The sequence below is a fragment of the Molothrus ater genome, chromosome 16 (genome assembly GCF_012460135.2).
Source record: "Molothrus ater isolate BHLD 08-10-18 breed brown headed cowbird chromosome 16, BPBGC_Mater_1.1, whole genome shotgun sequence".
Classification (NCBI taxonomy): Eukaryota; Metazoa; Chordata; class Aves; order Passeriformes; family Icteridae; genus Molothrus; species Molothrus ater.
Genome location: NC_050493.2, coordinates 7466057 through 7483660, shown reverse-complemented (window position 1 = coordinate 7483660; position 17604 = coordinate 7466057). Strand labels below are relative to the sequence as shown.

The window sequence follows — 17604 nt, the reverse complement described above, 5'->3', positions numbered from 1 at the left end:
CAGGTGTGCATAAAAAATGCACAATTCATGAAATGCTAGCACTTACCACTTCTGTCATAATGTTTTTCCAGTATGAATCCACAATCTTAAACTTTCTGCCCTCTTCAGGCATTTGAGCTATAATGTCTTCTGAACTAAAAATTGGTTCCAAATACAACCATGTTGCCTGACATTTTAACCAGCTATCTATAATATCTTGCATTAAACACAGCTTATCTTTCCAAGCCTGCAACGAAAACATTTAGTAGTTAAGCAAAATTACGACAAGAAAAAAATCAAAAAATATGAATATGTGTTCTTAGTTAACAACTGTCAAATGTCTTTTATCATGTCAAAATACCCTGAAGCACTTGAGGAAACTTATTATGAAACATGCAAGCTCAGTCAAACTGGCTTTTCCTTACCAGACATTCAGCTTCTATTGGTTTGATGAAGGGGGAGCCACACACTGTCTGAGTCTTGACAATGTGATCATCCAACAAAAGCTGGATGTCATCCACTGCTGACAGGATGTTGGTGTCCTGTGAACACATCACATTTTGGCAAGTCAGATGGCAGTCACTGTATTTTACCACTCATTCTGCTTCCCCCTACTCTGTCATGTGAAGATATCAAATGGATTCCCTTCTGTACACCTCTGTTTCAAAGGTCCAGACAGAGATTGTTTTGTGATAGGAAGCTGGTGCCTTCTGACTTAATCTTTTAAGCACTGTGACTCTTCTTTCTTCTGGGCAAGTTAAAATTTTGCTACTGTCCAGCTTTCCATACAATACTGGGGAAGTCCTCAGGCTCACAGATTTATTAGAATGAACATGTGAGATCACAAACTCTTCAGATACTTAAGTCCACATAAAAGGAGTTATAACAATGGAGACATTTGCTCAGCTGTGGGCTAAGATACAACTTTCCATTGGGCCACAATGAATCAGCAGCAACATCCCTCTAATATTTCTCAATTGGTATTCAGAATCAAAGTGATTATTTTCAGATATATATATATTGATTTAGTGTTTACTTACAGTATCCCTGTACTTGGCCAAACCAAAGTGCACGTTGACCCACTCCGATTTCATTTTCTCTATTGATTTCTCTAAGGAATACTCCTTACTGGCAGCTGCTCCAACAGGTTCTATTCTAAATTGAAATGAAACATACATTTGAAATGGTTTTGTAACATAGCCGAAGAGCAAAAAAAAAAAAGCAGTTGTAGGTAGAGCTGCATATCAGACTACCTTTCCTAATAATTTCTTAATAATATCATAGACTCTTTCTTCAAGAAATATTTTTCCACTTTCAGCTTAACCAAGCTAGAGTTATTGACATTAATTGTAAGACAAATACAGACAGAAAATTCTGAATGAGAAAATTAAGTGATTTAGGAACATGACTGGATTTTTAATGCTCTGTGCTACAGGAACAACTGACAGTTCACACCTTGGTAAATATAGCTGATTTTACAGCATGTTCTAACAGCACACAAAACTCCAAAAGAACTAATATTTGGTATCTGAGCTATGAAATACAATGTCTAAAAAATGAGACTAGATTAAACTTCTTACTCTTCAATAAATTTTGAGAGTCCACAGTCCAACATGTATTTAAGGTTAGTGTTTTCATCCGGTTTGATCTCACATCCTACAATTTTACCAATCTGAAAATAAAGTAAGAAATAAGTCTATTATCAAGATGCCTTTTTGTGAAATACTTTTAAACAGCAAGAAAAAAATTCCAACCAAGTATTAGTCCAACACCCTAATTTGCTTTTCTAGCATAAATTATTAATTTAAAGAAGCTTCTGCCTGTGACGTTACAAATTTCAAAACTGGATCTATCATGTCACAGGATCAAAGATATTGGACTGACAGTTTCTATGGAAGAATATTTCCACTGCTAAAGCAGAGTTTAAAGTACCTGCTCCCAGTGTCTCTCCTTCATTCCACGATTGCAGACAATGGACAGGACAGGAAGATGCTGTTTAAATTTATCAAGCTTGAATTTCATGGATTCCGCCATGCGCCTGGGCACAGGCACATCTGGGAAGCTCTTACAGAGCTTGTACATGGTCCTCCACATATTTCCAATCACTTCAGTAACTTCATCAGCATTCAATTGCAGAAGAGGTCCTGAATACAGCAGCATAAAAAAAGCACAGCAGGCACTTCAGCACAAGGAGATTCCCAGGGTGGTTTAATTACAGCTACTTTTCATCATTGTCCTCTAACTGGAAATCAACTGTGTTACAAAAATTTATCTTAATGCAAAATCCAAGTCAGTAACTCTATTTCACACTGCTTAACAGCATTTATTCCTTAAAATTATTTTCTAATTAACCCTCTCAGCTTCTACTTAACCAACTGCAAATAACATGTTTCTTCAAATGAACATCAAAGCCTTACCATTCATCCATTCCTCAGATTTGATATGGAAAGCATATGCTGTTACCCAAAGCTGCTCAAAAGGTTCTTTGGTTGTAATTATAGATTGCAAGAGAGGAAATTGACTCTTCTCCTGCCCAAGCAAATCTTCTTCATAATTAATACCCTTTAGGGGGAAAAAGAAAAGTGTATTATTCCCATCAAAAATTCCTATTCTTGTTTAAACTTCTGCACAGACAATACACAATTATTTGACATATCACAGATCTGTTGGTATAGGCCTGTGGATTTTAGGTGCATAAAGTAACAGTGCTCTTGAAAATTCCCCTGGTCCTTTCACATAATCATAGAGGTATTTTCCAATCTAAACCCTTCTAGGATCAAGTCAAATAGTTCACTCAGTATTTGAGGGTATCTTACAACTCAAATAAATTTTAAAATCCAAATCCATTTTAGAATAAGATAATGTACCATGGAATTCAGTAAAAACAAAACAAAGCTCACAAGTTTCAAATCAACAGTGAAATCTAAATGTAAGCCCCTCAGCTAGAGAGGCTTTTAGGATTTTTTTAAAACTTGTGATTAGGTTTTTTTCTTTTACAGAATTATCTCAGAGCTCCCACCAAAACAGGTGTTAATTGCTGTATTTATTAATGGTAAGACATTGTCTTCATCCAAAAGATTTTACAGTAAAAATCAATGTGCAAATATTTAGATTTTTAAAAAGTATTAGGTGAAGGTATTAGGTATTTTAGGTAAAAGTATTAGGTATTTTAAAAAGGAAGGTGAAGCACAGAGAAATGCTGTCTGAAATGTAGACACTGAATTCAGATTGAGTGCAGAGTCTGTGCTTTTATAATGCCAACAGGCCTTTCATAAAACTTGTAATCATTCAATATGAGCTGCAGGCAGAAAAAACATAAAGATTCATATTCCAAGATAGTATTTAAATTCATATATTGACTGAGCTAATTGTCATGTCATTTAAATTGTGTGGATATACCTCTCATTGCAATCATGTATTAAGAAACTTGGGTTTAATCAGTTGTTCTGATCTACCTATAACAGCATATCCATGCTGTAAGCTCACACTAATTAAATATACTAGATGCATTTAAATCAGATTAATAGTGTTGATGTGTAGGACTACCAGTTTATTTAAATTCTAAACTCAATTAATTGGTTCCATTTTTTTCTTTTGAGTGTGAATTAATTAAAATCTTGACCCTTATGGCTCCATATATGGAGAAATTTCATTCTCTCACAGTGATTTAGAAGATTAATTAAGCCTCACAATGCCTGTGAGATCTCTCAAAGACAACCCTTCTAATTTCCCAGTAGAGTCACAGCTGAGACAAACTGTTCAACTCAGGATGATACAGTAAATTGGATAGAGAGCCCTGAATAAAATCTAGAAATCTTGGTCTTCAGTTTGTTTTTTGGCATTTGAAATTCATCTTATGTGTTAAAATGTATATTTATTGCCTATCAGCATTAAATGGAAATTATACAAACAGTTGAAATACATTTGGGTTTAATTAGAGAACAAGCAGAGGGACTGAAAACACAGCTCCAGTGCACAAACCATGATTCAGGAAAAATGCCAGCTCCCTTACATTCTGCCTCTTGCCAACACTGCCAGAAGAACTGTTTTCTCTGGATAGCATCTTGGTACTACTGACTGCTTGGAAACACTGAAATTCATTATTTCAATTTTTAAAAATCCCTGAAATATTTTTTTCCCAAAATTTGCTCTTCAACTCAGTGGTTGGGACAAACCAGCGTATAGGCACATAAAGATATTTGCCACATCTTGGTGAATTTGGAAATTTTAAAGCCATCTTAACAATATATGGCCAGAACACTGAAAAAAAAATCAGGGCAGGAACAAAACTTTTGCTCATCCAGCACATTGTAACCCACTCCATACTCGATTAATAAACACTAACCTCAAATTCTGCTAGAGCATCAGCTATATTCTTATTTAACTTTTCCAACTTCTCAGTATTCTTCCTCAATTCTTCTGCAGTCACGATATCTCCCCGCTTTTTGAAGCTTTCTAATTCTTTATTATAAACTTCAAGAGTTTCCTTAAACCGAGAACACCTAAGATAAAGATAGCTAAGGTAATATGATGTTGTGTTTCATTCCTTTTCAGGCTCCATTTATTTTATTAATTACAACAGGCACTGTCACATGAAATCTGATTCAAGACAGTGAAAACACAGATGCCAGTGAAAGCTCAGTAATCACTTATATCAATACTATGCAGTTCACAGGATTAGAATTCAAGGCTCATTTTCAACCCTCACAATTGATTTGCTTTACTTACATTTGCCACCTCTACTACCTGGAGAAAATAAAGGAAGAGTGAAAACAATGTAACAAAACTATGTGTACTGCTGTACTAATCAATATAACAACATAAAATTATGAATATTCTGGACCAATCCGGTTCCTTCTAAGTTTTCCTTCTTTGAAATTATCTCCCTTCTACTCATACTGAGATTTTTCTTTTCTTTAAAAATATCCAGTGAAAAAAAATTACTTAACACCATACCTTTCAAACAATGCCCTCTCCACCTCAATCCTCCTGTCAGTCAACATATTTTTACTGTTTTCAAATATTTTCTTTATGTCATCAAGCCAAAGGAAAACTGTGCTGTTCAGGTTTATGTCCTCATCTAAAATAAAAAATATAGTCACCTTTAAGAAAATACCTTTTAACCAATGATTTAATAGAATGGTTATTATATAATAGAATGGCTACTAACAAGCAAAATAGTTAAACTGTGTTTAGGAATAAGCAAAGAAACTAGTGGCTGGATCTTTACTGCAAAGAAACTCTTCCCTAAAACAAGGCTGATTGACAGAAAAACTGTAAAATGAAGTTAAGAATGTGAAACTACCTAAATAAGATGTTAGCTAGGCAGAGACAGTTAGTAGGACCAGCTATTCCAGAACATCAATTCCATTCAACTACCCACAGAGAGACCACTCCTAACTAAATGTATATTATACCTATGTAAGTTGAATAAATGTTTAAACCATTTCTAGTCCTCAATCTGTAAATGCTGAATTATTCACAAAAACTAGAGCATCACAACTACAAGATGAGCACACATCTCCATCTTCATATTTGTCTGTTTGCTCAGTGCACTTAGGTCATTATAACTAATGTAGGACACATGTTTATAAACCCAGCTACAGAGAAAATGTAATTATGAAATACTGAATTGCAAACACTCCAGTCCAAAATGTAATGGAAAATTATCCTGGCTTCCATAGGCATCCTAATCTTCATCACAAATGAAGTCTAATAAACATGAAATATCCTTGTCATTTCTATCATTGTCTGATCCAAGAGTGTATTCTGCTTAAGGAAACAGTATTGTCCTGACAGTAAAATAGGTTTGCATTCATTGAACTACTCTCCCTTTTTAGGTGCAGCAAATAACAAACTGCATCTGTGAATTACATTTTTGCTTTGGATAAAAGCACAAACTAAAAGTAACATCTCCAGATGTATCTTCAGACTTAGAGAACAGCCTTCATGTTAACTAAAAACAGCAAACCATGACACCAAAGCAACTAAAGGCCTATTCTGATCTAATCCTCAGCTGCAGGGATGCAAGTTCTCACACTTTCTACATCCTGTCATAGAGCCTTTGGCACATGGCTTTATGGATGGCTTTTATGTGGAGAATTTTTATTTAATAACACAGAGGTGTAACATCATTTGGCCAGATTACATAACATTGACCTGATAATACCTAAAACAGGTTAAAAAGCTCTGTCTGTGCTGTGTGCTATTCCTCTACCTGCACTGGTACATTTTGGCCTCTACTGAATTCTTTTTATTTCCTTTCTATCTCTTTTGGAACTTTCCATTAGCACCCTAGAAGATGCAATATTTAGGCATGTATGCAAAGTCCATTATTTATATATAAATATTCTCATATGGAAATTTTATATTCTGTAGTTAGACATACCAGAGAGATCAGCATAGTCCATGAGGATTTGCAGCCTTTGTGCTGCTTTTTCGAGATCCTTTCTCAGTTTAACAACAGTAACATCACTGGATTTCTTTAAGAATGCTTCACATTCCACTAGCTGTTCAGTGCTCTGAGGCACCTCACTCATTCTCTTTGCAATAAAGTTAAAGTCATCACAAATCCTTCAACAAAAAAGAGAACAGACATATCACTGGGATTGTAAATGAAGAGAGAGGCAAGATCTAGTAAAATGATTTTGTCTTTGAAAAAAAAAATTAGATTTCTTCATACATTGAACTTTTTTTTTTTCCCTGTGAGTTCTATCCAAAGTTCCCTGTTTAGCCAGGCTGCCCATCTTGCACTTGTCTGGTCAGCACTAAAAAACCCAGCAGATGAGTAAAGGTATCTCATCCACAGCTATACAGCAGCAATGCAGGCAGACACCAAGAACCATCCATGCAAACAGGTACCTTTGATTTAACTGCCTGTTTTCCATCACTTCAAATTCAATCAATGTGTCTTTGAGATTCTGGGTCCGATTGCAGAGTTCCTCATTCAGCTGTAGAGCATCCAGACAGAACATGGCCAGAGGAACAGTGATATCCATCGAAGCAATCTCTCCTTTCAGTTTTGTGAAGCTGTCAATCTTCTAAGAACAGAATATAATAAATCTGTTATTTTTCCCGAAAGTCTATAGCTGAAAAATCTGGATCATATACTCTAAACAGAAGAAGGAAAAGTCATTTTTATCTTTCCAGAGACCTGCTCTTATCCACAGATTGCAGGGCTGAAAGCTTTGCACAGTAATTTGCCATAGTAGGGAAGACCCCAAGCTGCCTAGGGAAGTATTTAGCCATATGCTAACTCAGAGATGCAAAGGGAAGAACAGACTGAGGACAAGACATTTAAAAGACAAGCAAGCTGCAGATGGGCCAAATACTCTGGGCAGCCTTTCTGCTACGAAGGAACAACAAAACTGACAGAAGAAGGTTATAAAGAAACCTCCTCCTACACTTGCACAGCAGCCCTAAAGTAAGGGGCTATGTAAATTGAACACTCCCTAGTATTCTCAAGGGTAAAATAAGTGATTTGTTCTTGAGGCAATAAGTTAGGAAATCGTGTGTGATGTTTTAGCAGCTGTATGGACATGCTGCACTTGTCAGGAACACATTACCTCAGTTAAAGCATCTAAAGAAGGAACTTTTTCCAAAAATTTTGAGACATCTTGCCGTGATTTGTTGTTCAAAAGATTACTGTACTTCTTGTACACATTTAAATACCTTAAACACAGAAGACCACAAAAACAAACATAAGTTTCTCATGCAAAGTTTCTCTATAGAAAGAAACATAAAATACACTCAAACTTTCTATTTAGTCAAATAGACAGTGCTATGAAATTGAGGGTTTGGAAGGGCAATGGAGTTACCAGCCAAAACTTACTTCTGTGGACCAACTATGTTGCTTTCAAAGATCTTTTCAAGTTTGTTTATATATTCTAAAAATAATGACTCTTGTGGTTTGACTGTATTAAGAGTGAGATCACCTCTTCGTAATTCCGGAAATAGAATTTTCTCTACCTAAAGGAAATCATTACAAATACTGTAACAAGACACAGAATAGCAAAATAAATTTTAAAAAGTATTCTACTACCCATTCCCCTACCACATTAAAAGAATCACTGTTTGGTAAAAATAGTGCAACGTGAAAATGCTCTGATCCATAATTAACACTTGGTTACTCATAGTGTGAAAACTATATGAAAATCAAACCAGTGCATTCAATGTAACTTGAATCTGAAAAATATCTTCTATAACCAACGAGCTTGCACAGTTCATGATTCACAAGCCTCATCTTTATCTTCTATTTGTCAGTCTTCAGCCTCATTCATAACTTTTTATATTATAGATAGTTGTTATTAATATTGTATTTTGTATGCAGCTATAACTTATCCAGCACCTTTGGGAGTTCCTCAGCACTCTGCAGGATCCTCTGGAAGCAATGGCTGATTAAATCCCAACATGCTCCCAAAGGTGGCTCAAAGACAATATCAGGCTCTTTCACACGGAGCTTGACTATGAGTATCTGAGATAGGAAGAACTGCATTCCTTGATATGGCTCTTTAAAGTCATTGCCATCCTTAGGGAAAAGAAGGAAAAATTTACAGAACAAGGAAGTGAGCTATAGGAATAAAAATTTTTAAACTGTTCAAACTCCCCAAATAGCCTTACTACACAATAACAATGGGATTATCTTCCCTGATATTTATACAAGACCTGGTGTTTCAAACAAGATCCTATGGTGCTGACTCCTAAATGAATCTATAAAAGCTAGAACTAAGAAACTAGATTTAAGCCTATTGCCTTTTCTCTTAAGTAACAGAAGTCCATCACTATTATCATACAGACAAAATTTATTTTAAAAAAAGTAATCTATAATATCTATCAGAAATAAATTGCAGAATCTAGTTTTAATTGCCTTTAATTGTATGGTCAGTAAGAAGTGCACTACCCCCAAATTGCCTTTACAATAATGGAGTCCTAATCCACGGCTAGATTCTTAATGTAGGTGTTATAATAAGTTAAAAAATAACAAAACAAAACAAATAGAAGAGCCCACCCAAACCAACCCACCAGATGGAACTAAAAAAAAAAAAATTAAAGCCCCACATCAGCCACACAATCATCATCCAGATGCAAAGCTTAGTGCAAGGTCTGACAGTAAATTGCATCAAGCGAGTGATTCAATGGATCCCCTGCAGTGCAGCATTAAACCCATCATATTTATTCATTTTGTCTTATCAAGGTAGGTCCTGGGTGATCCTGTATTTTAAAAATTCATTTCATCAAAGAAGCAACTTTATGGTAGCCATAAGTTGGTATGAACTCCCATGGTGTAATGATTATTGTTATAATTCTGTGCATTACTTGAAATAATATAGGGCACTCACTGGGTATAGACAGGGACACCACACCCACAAATCACCTCTGCAAAGGATTACACACGTGACTGTGCACACTTTTGTCATCAAAGGGAATTGTTTCTGTGCTTTCAGAGAAATACTGTAACTGGTTAAAACCAAGAAAATTAAACAAAAAAAACCTAAACTAAACTAAGCTAAATGCACACTCACTCCAGACTGAACTGAAATCTGCTACCAACTCTTACTTGTAACCCTAGACCTGCCAAGTGATCATTCAAGTCAGTGGTTCTTGACCATGCAAAAAATCCACTGAGTATAGACAAGCCTTTGTAGGATACAGCCATTTTTTTATGGAGGAAAGAGCCATTTGGGACATTTTAGCCTTCAAAGAGCACTAGATTTTATGGCTATATGAATTATCTCCATGTAAGACAGAAAACTATACATATACCTAAAAGCACATACCTTGTGGATCATAAAAAATGCAAGAAGATCTTCTAAAGAGTTAATAACCATCTCACGCAATTGTAATGACATCAGAGCTGCCACAGAGCTAAAATAGCTTTCAACTTTCTTAGAGGAATCAGAGTCCCTTTGAGGAGCAAAATGAAGCCACATATGTCTCTTATCAATAAAAATAGATGCACAAGTTGGAATCCACCTACAATGAAATAATACAAAGTTTTTAAAGGCTTGTTAGTCTTACTTTGCTCCTTGCAACAAAATCTAAACTCAGAAATTACCCAAAGAATGAGTAAAATCCAAAGGGCTAGAAGAGAATTGATAATTAGATATCAAACAAAACTATACCTTCCAGGACTTAGAGGAAACATGAATTTTAAAGCTAAGGATGCTTGTTATAATGGACCACTATGATTAGTAGTTTAAATCAATAGTAATAGACAAAACAATAGTAAATTATATTGTTTTATTCATTACGAAAAAATATTCAATTATTAGCATTAAATGAGAAAAAAGTTTGTAACATATCTCAGGCAGCAGAATACAAACACTTTCCATCATGTGTCTCATATATTCTCTTTCTTAAATTGACTGATTTCCGTAATTAAAAAAAAAAAAGATTTTCCATCACCATTTTTACAGATACAGACTCCACTCCTCTCATGGTCAGAAACCTTCTGAATTCCAGTCTCCATTTATTCATAGTTTATTACTATTTATTCTTGCACAAGCACTCTTGCAGTTCCAAAGGCTCTGACAGTGTCCCAGTGTTTATTCCTCTGAGGGCTATTCCCCCCTTTGCTTTGGCAGCCTTGTGGCTGGGACTGCTGTCATCTCTGTCTAAGATCTGTTTTAAAAACAGGCCTTGATGTAGGTCAGACCCTGAGATATTCTATTCATCTACAGCTACCAGAGCTGGCACTGACTTGTGCTGAAGGATATCCCGAGCTTCCAGGCAGTGCCTCCGAACGATGGCCTCGAACTCCGCCGGCAGCAGCGGCAGGCGGCCACAGAGCACCTCTGCAGTGCGAACAAACCGCAGGTGGCTGTACCTAGGGGAGGGGAACACAGGGGAGATCCTCAGGGAATGCTGTTTAAACAAAAAACATCCATGAAATATAGGCAGGAAGGCCTCAAGTGTATTACAAACACTACAAATGTAATTTCATTTATACGTATCACTCCATCGCCAAGCTGTCCAACAAGTGCATTTCTGATTGGGTTTTTCTATCCCAGAAAGGGTTTCATAAATTTTAGTTGTACTTGCTGTATTTAAAACTCTTAATTCTTTGCTAAAATTGCCTTCTCCTTTTCCTAGATTCATTAGTTTATCCAGTCATTAAAGAACATACAGAATTAAACCTACTGCTTCTATTCTATATTATTAAGTAGCTATCCTAACTACTCTATGGGGAAAGAAATGAAATTTCAGCAGCATGGAATATATCACAGCCTATAACACACAAGCTTAAATTCCTGCAAATGTTTCTTAAATGCAAAAACAAGCTCTAAGAATTACTAATAACCATATTATCTTCCTAAGATAACACATCTCAATTTTCAAGTGTACCCAGGCAAATTCAACTACAAACATTTGAAAGATACTCAGTTTTAAGAATTAATTTTGTTCATAACAGCAACCAGGATGAGAATTCCAAATCACCATTTACTTGAGCACTGGATCTTAATTTAGGCATAGCACCTTTTAACAAAGGGGATGACCTTCTGACATCATGTAACACATGTTCATTCAGTGACTGCAGGAAACAATCATTTTATGCTGAAATTCTTAAGAGGCTCAAAAACCCAGAATTATTTAGAAAACAGACATATTTTACCACTTTCTATCTAGTGGCTCCTCCAGGATTGTCTGTAGAGAAGTCAGCAGATGCACTCTAAGCAAAACATTAAATAAAAACATGCTACATTTCATTAAGGTCCTATGAACAAGCCATCTTACTGAGAAAGCCAGAGCTCTTGCAAAGTGGGCATCATTGAATTCACTATGAACAGATTGCTTTCATTCCAACTTTTTGATTCTTTGTAAGAGCTGTGCCATGGGACTGGTGCACAGACAATTCTCCGGGGAAAAGGCCGTGGGGTGCTTTGAATAGAAAGTCTCTTCCTCTCAGCTGGATCCAACAAGATATAATCAACTAGAACAAATCATATATATCATGGTTAGACTGTATATATAGCCAAAACCTACATTCAAAACCATTGTATCTTCATAGTTCAGGAAGAAGTAGAATTCTGCATATTTAAAACTAACATAGTCATATAGGCATTTGTATGTTTTTAGTATAAATTACAGCACAATAAACAAATCACAAATTTAACTCTAAAATTATTAAAGGGGGGGAAAAAAAGATGATTAGTCCTGATTCTAAAAATAGGAGACAGGAGAAACAATTTTTCATTCCATCTCTCCACCTGATGGGATGTAAGGTTTCATAGATATTTGTTGAAATTGTTGAATGCTATATAGCATGATCACAGGTTATTTTCTCTCAGAGATCTACTGACCCCAAAGGAATTCTCCATGGAATGCTAAGAACAGAAGGAGATTTGTTTTCAAAGCACAGTAAATGTCTACACAGTTAGAACTGCTCAGAGATTGTGAGTCTTACCAATGGCTTTCATGATGCTGATACGATAATCTTTCCTAATCTCTCCTTTTAAAAGTGCCAGGAATTTCTCCGGCTCTGGGCCAGGAAGAATGTGAGTTGGAGAATGTTTTAAAATTTTATTCACCACTTCCTTATCCTGAGGTGCCAGCATGTCTTCTCTCACTCCATTATGTATGTAGTGACAGTACCGCTAAAAAATGTTTAAAAGATTACACTTATTGTATGAATTTTGTGACAGATAATTAATTACTACAAAGTATTTTTAGCTTTTTCTATCGCTTTTCTGTAACTGAAAGGTGTTTGAATAGAATGGATTTTGGCTATCTATCTATGCTCCTTTTAAAGCACTGACATCTTTTACAGTTCTTCCACTGGTGTTGATGCAAGCACATAGACCACTAGAACTCAGTTCAGCATATTAAATTACAGATCAAAAAAGTACTAGAGAACAACATGAGAGGTTAAGAATGTGGGAAGATACTTAACTTGCAAAGCCTTTACAACAAAAATCAGAGTAGCTACAAACAAATGAAAGAGTTGACAATATTTAACAGCAGTTACTTAATCTTTCAGATGATTACTGCTGCTACTTTCATCTCAAAAAGAAATTATATAAATACCTCTAAATCATCACTTGAAGGTATCTTTTCTCGCTTACTTATCTCCTTCTCATGTAAATCCATGAGAGCAAATTGTTCTTCTGGGGTCAGTGGCTGGTTGTTTGTATAATTTATGACATGCAGCTCTGGTGTATGAGCAGGTACACTCAGTGAAATGCGACTCACACTCTTTAACAAAGTACTTTTGAAAGAAAGAATACAAGTTTAGTGAATAAAGAAGCAGTAATGTATGACACAGATTATATAAACCACTTGTGCTACACTGAGGACAAGTATGACCTATGGAAGTATTTCAATTATTCAATAAAAACCTCTCACTAAAATTGCATAATACAATATACTACTTTAACATAAAGGATGTAAGCATGCAAACCTTACAACTGCCCAGTATCACTCAGACAGGCAGCATTTTATGAGCAGTTCTATCAGAGTCAAACCTACTAGAACAGTTATTTACGTTGCCCAATACCATAATGTATTTTCATGTGATTATCTTATTAAAATCTTGTGACTCAAAAGCCAGTCTTGATGCAGGTACATTTTTTGTAGGGCCTTACCTTCTCATGGTTGGACGCTTAACACAGCATTCAGTAAAAAGAAATATTAAATCACAAATGAAACCAGATTTACTGTAATAATCTGTATCTTTAAACCATTACAGTACATTACCTGTCAGAACTCCATCGTCTCTTTTTCCCCGCAGCTTTAAATCTCAGTTAAGAAAAATCACATACAGATATCTTTTTCAAATAAGATATTTCATATTGGTGAAAAACAGAGCTAAGATAATTAATCACATAATGAAATAAGAAAAAAATACAATGTCACAGAGAAGCACTGTATGTGATTATTTGGAGGGATGAACCTAACTAGTAAATGTGAAACATTTATATAAGTTATGCATGTATTGGCAAATTTGTCTATACTGACTCTGAACATATAAACGCATTCAAATATGGATACACAGTGAAGGCTGTGATATCTCTATCATTGAAAAGGACTTCATTTTTTTAATATTTTTTAATTTTAAATCCCGTGCAGTAGGAGTGTAGTTGTTGGCTATGGAGTCACTGGGGCTTCGGTAGTGCTGCTGTTCTTTAAAGGGAGCTGCCAAAGTCCATGATGTCTCCTGCATCAAAGGAGGATAACGGGTTTTCTGAAGAACGAGCTGAAATTGGAAAAACAAAAGGAAAAGTTTTACAAAGCACGGTAATTTAAAAAGCCTTCTTAGGACTAGAACAGGATTAAACATCAATTAGTACAAAAAGCAAATACATAGGTCAGACAGGCATTTGACATCCATCCATTTTTAGATCACTGTGCTCTCCACACGAATAAGGATAATTTTACAGAACACTTCAGTCATACTCAGGGGTTTTTTTTTTGCATAATCAAGGTATTTTTTAATAAATAAGAGAAGACATTATCTGGTTCTTTCTACTCCCCCCACATCTCTATCTTGCTTCTTTTCTTCTTATATTTGCTTAGATTTAGAAAATTCCTATTCCTTAGGCCTTTGTTAATTACCTATCTACTTTGAACACTCAGTCCTTGTAATAGCTGAAGAATAAAATACAAGTTAACAAATTCAGCTCTTGTCTTTCACATCACAGTAAGGATTTGTAGACTTCTTTTGTCTGTTCATTCCATGTTTTCTGAGGTGACGTATTGATGGACTTTTCATCAGTCCTGATGTCTGAACTTTACCAAGATACCTCACAGGCACATGAGATGTATGTCTCAAAATACCCTCAGAGATAAAAGTACAAGAGATACAACCACGAATATACTTGGAATCATTGGTTCATTAAGGCTGGAAAAGACCTCCAAAGCCACCAAGTTCAACCTTTGACCCAGTACCACCATACCCCCCAAACCCCACTGCAAAGAATGGGAATTTGCCAGCAGATGGAATGTGTGCATACCCTGGCAGCAGGGGAGAGAGCACATACCTCATACAAGTCTGAAGGTGCATCTGAAGCAGAAGCAGGTGTAGGCATGCGCTGGAAGGATAATTTCACTGACTGCTTTCGACGACTCATACTGCACATGGAGTTGTTTCCTGACTAGACAGAAATGAAAAGCAACTTCAAAGATGTTTATGAAATACTCTGTTTCAAAAAAGATTCATGAAGAAGGAACAGAGTCCTTCAGTTTTCATCGAAAATTACATATGGCAACTTTTCGAATTTTAAGGAAACAGCCATTCTTTGTGGTGGGTTCCTCATCAAAACATGGTTTTTGCAGTCATTTTATAAAACTTCTAAACACCAGTAAATGCCAGTTTAAAAAAAAATCTTATTTTTATATCCCTGAAAACTACTTAAAATTAGTTAAATACTTTAAATTATACTAAAAACTCCACATGGAGTTTGGAATGGTATAAACTCTGGACATTAGAATATTAAATCCTACCTGACTGACAAATTGACAGTGAAACAGTCCAAGCTGTGTGAACTGTATTACTGGGGAGGGGAAAAAAACCCTCCAGATTTTTTCCATGTCTGCAAGGAGCCAGTTATAGAAGAAGCTATTACCAGGATGCTGCTGGGAGAAAAAATTGCTCACAAGTACTCTGCAAAGTGTTGTACTACAAATGTCAGGATATCTGACATGTTTTAGGACTATGTTTCACCTCTTCAAGGTGACAATACTTTGATATGGCCTCCAGGATGCCATAAAAGTTCTGTCAGGATATATTCACAAAATTACTAAACCTCACAGTGTTTAAGATGCTTTTGGATGGCAACCTTCCTTAGCATAGGCCAAAGTCTCACCCACAGTCTGTTCTGAGTTTCCTAAATCAAACTTGTTTAGGAGATTCACAAAGAACAATTTCCTGAACACACAGTGACACTGAGAAAAAGGAGGTGGAAGTGTGCTGTATCTGAACACCAGTGAGTTAAATCACCATGGAAGAGGAAGTTATTACCAATACAATTATGTTTGAATAGGATATAATTTTTTTATGTAATTTTAACACACTTTCAGCACATGGTTATTGCTTTCTGACGTATCACTGAAAAACGAGGCTGTTGGAACCTAGTTTCTAGCAGACAAAATTGTGTCCTCCTCAATATCAAAGAAGAGCCCATTTAGAAATAAAATTTGAGAAAGGACTGATTTGATTTACCTCCTTGGTATTCCTCAGCATGCCTGCACACACACAGAAATAAAGACATTATCACTGCCAGACATAACTCATTAAAGAGAGCATGAATTCCTCTTGATTAATGACTAAAGGATTGGGCCTTAGAGTACTTTAAAAATGAATAAATTATGCAGTTCATTAGGATACCCATTCATTCATTCTTAAAGGTATAAGAGTCATTAAAAAAGCCATCCTTCATCCTAAAACAACTCATGACTTATATGCCAAGTAACCTTTCAAACATCTAATATTTGAACAAAGAAATCCTTAATAAAAAGTATGTTATAAAGGATTAAGTCCAAATAATATTTAACAAGAACATGTGTCTTTCAATAAGCCTTCTTCCAATATCAAACCACTAATCACCAGTAATGGCCAATTGCATCTGAAGTTTTGACAAAGTTATTGATCTTTCACAGTCATAGAAGGATCTTACCCTCAGGAGACTTGGGCTCTCTGTTTTTGGCTTTATTTTGCTTTGGCTTTTCCGTTTGCCTAGGATTTTTTGGTCCTCTCCCTCAGTGTGAACATCCTTCTTGTTACATGCACTGGAAAAGAATGAGAGACTCATTTCAAGGTACTACACAAGGTGTCAATCAGCTTCTATCCCAGCTGCCAGGAAGAAGAAAAATCAGCTCTCACATTCCTTGTTTACAACAATAACTTCTCTCTTCCTCCATGCTCTTTTTTTCACCATTCTTCTCAAGCTCACTTTTCACCTCAATCTTCCTAACTCCCCCCAGATATCCTTCAAGCAAGACTTGTTTAAACCCTGCCCTTTCCACTTTCTCCAACACCAGTTTCCTCCTTGCTGCCTGTTCTCTTCTAATGTCCCAGGGACTCTGGGCCCCCCAGCTGTGTTTTACAGCAGAACCACACATTAATTGCCAAGAAGAACAAGGCCAAGTCAAAAGGAATGGGAAATAGAAAGAGAGAGACACCCTGCATGCCTCACCCATCCACAGGATGCAGAGGTGAGCAGGGTAAGGGCAGGAACTACCTGCAGGTGCCCTTGTTACCAGTCCCTCTGCCTGTCACAGCCTGGTGAACTGCTCTGACACTCTGCCTTTCAGTCCTCAGCTTGGTTGCCCCAGTTACAGCATAGCTGGTGCTTGGAGACAGAATTCCCTCCTCCCCCAGCAGAGAGGAAACAGCCCCTTTCAGTGTTGTGCCAAGCTGTGGTCAGGGAGATTCAGTTGTGGAATCAATGAGGACCTGTACAGGCTCCTTTTACCTCTGAAAGTTATGAAAAAATGTAGTCCTGAGATCCCTGAGATATTCTAACTTTTGCATGAAAGCGCTGCAGAGAGCTCCCAGAGCAGTAAAGCCTCTATAAATCCAAATTTTCTTAAGAACATTGGAAAAAAATATTCAAGAGTCAAAATCTTGAATCCAAACACCTTTACCACTTTTCCACCATTCAGAATCAAATTCCCTGAAGATCTGAACAC

General features: G+C 36.2%; 1 protein-coding gene across 1 annotated transcript in view; it reads right to left on the bottom strand.

Moving 5' to 3' along the window:
* The window catches only part of DNAH3 (dynein axonemal heavy chain 3), a 54866-nt gene extending 38216 nt beyond the window's left edge, over nucleotides 1–16650 (bottom strand). Inside the window, exons 1-22 of the mRNA XM_054516499.1 lie at nucleotides 16590–16650; nucleotides 14955–15068; nucleotides 13966–14170; nucleotides 13672–13705; nucleotides 13003–13183; nucleotides 12383–12572; nucleotides 11713–11908; nucleotides 10679–10804; nucleotides 9756–9951; nucleotides 8327–8506; nucleotides 7811–7947; nucleotides 7545–7650; nucleotides 6841–7019; nucleotides 6368–6552; nucleotides 4936–5059; nucleotides 4325–4481; nucleotides 2397–2541; nucleotides 1912–2123; nucleotides 1560–1651; nucleotides 1020–1134; nucleotides 405–521; nucleotides 47–226 (exon numbers count right to left, since the gene is read on the bottom strand). Coding sequence (XP_054372474.1) covers nucleotides 47–226; nucleotides 405–521; nucleotides 1020–1134; nucleotides 1560–1651; nucleotides 1912–2123; nucleotides 2397–2541; nucleotides 4325–4481; nucleotides 4936–5059; nucleotides 6368–6552; nucleotides 6841–7019; nucleotides 7545–7650; nucleotides 7811–7947; nucleotides 8327–8506; nucleotides 9756–9951; nucleotides 10679–10804; nucleotides 11713–11908; nucleotides 12383–12572; nucleotides 13003–13183; nucleotides 13672–13705; nucleotides 13966–14170; nucleotides 14955–15053 — 3156 coding nt within the window. The 5' untranslated portion in view covers nucleotides 15054–15068; nucleotides 16590–16650. The remainder of the gene's footprint in view (nucleotides 1–46; nucleotides 227–404; nucleotides 522–1019; nucleotides 1135–1559; nucleotides 1652–1911; nucleotides 2124–2396; nucleotides 2542–4324; nucleotides 4482–4935; nucleotides 5060–6367; nucleotides 6553–6840; nucleotides 7020–7544; nucleotides 7651–7810; nucleotides 7948–8326; nucleotides 8507–9755; nucleotides 9952–10678; nucleotides 10805–11712; nucleotides 11909–12382; nucleotides 12573–13002; nucleotides 13184–13671; nucleotides 13706–13965; nucleotides 14171–14954; nucleotides 15069–16589) is intronic.
* Between the last annotated feature and the right edge of the window lie 954 nt (nucleotides 16651–17604).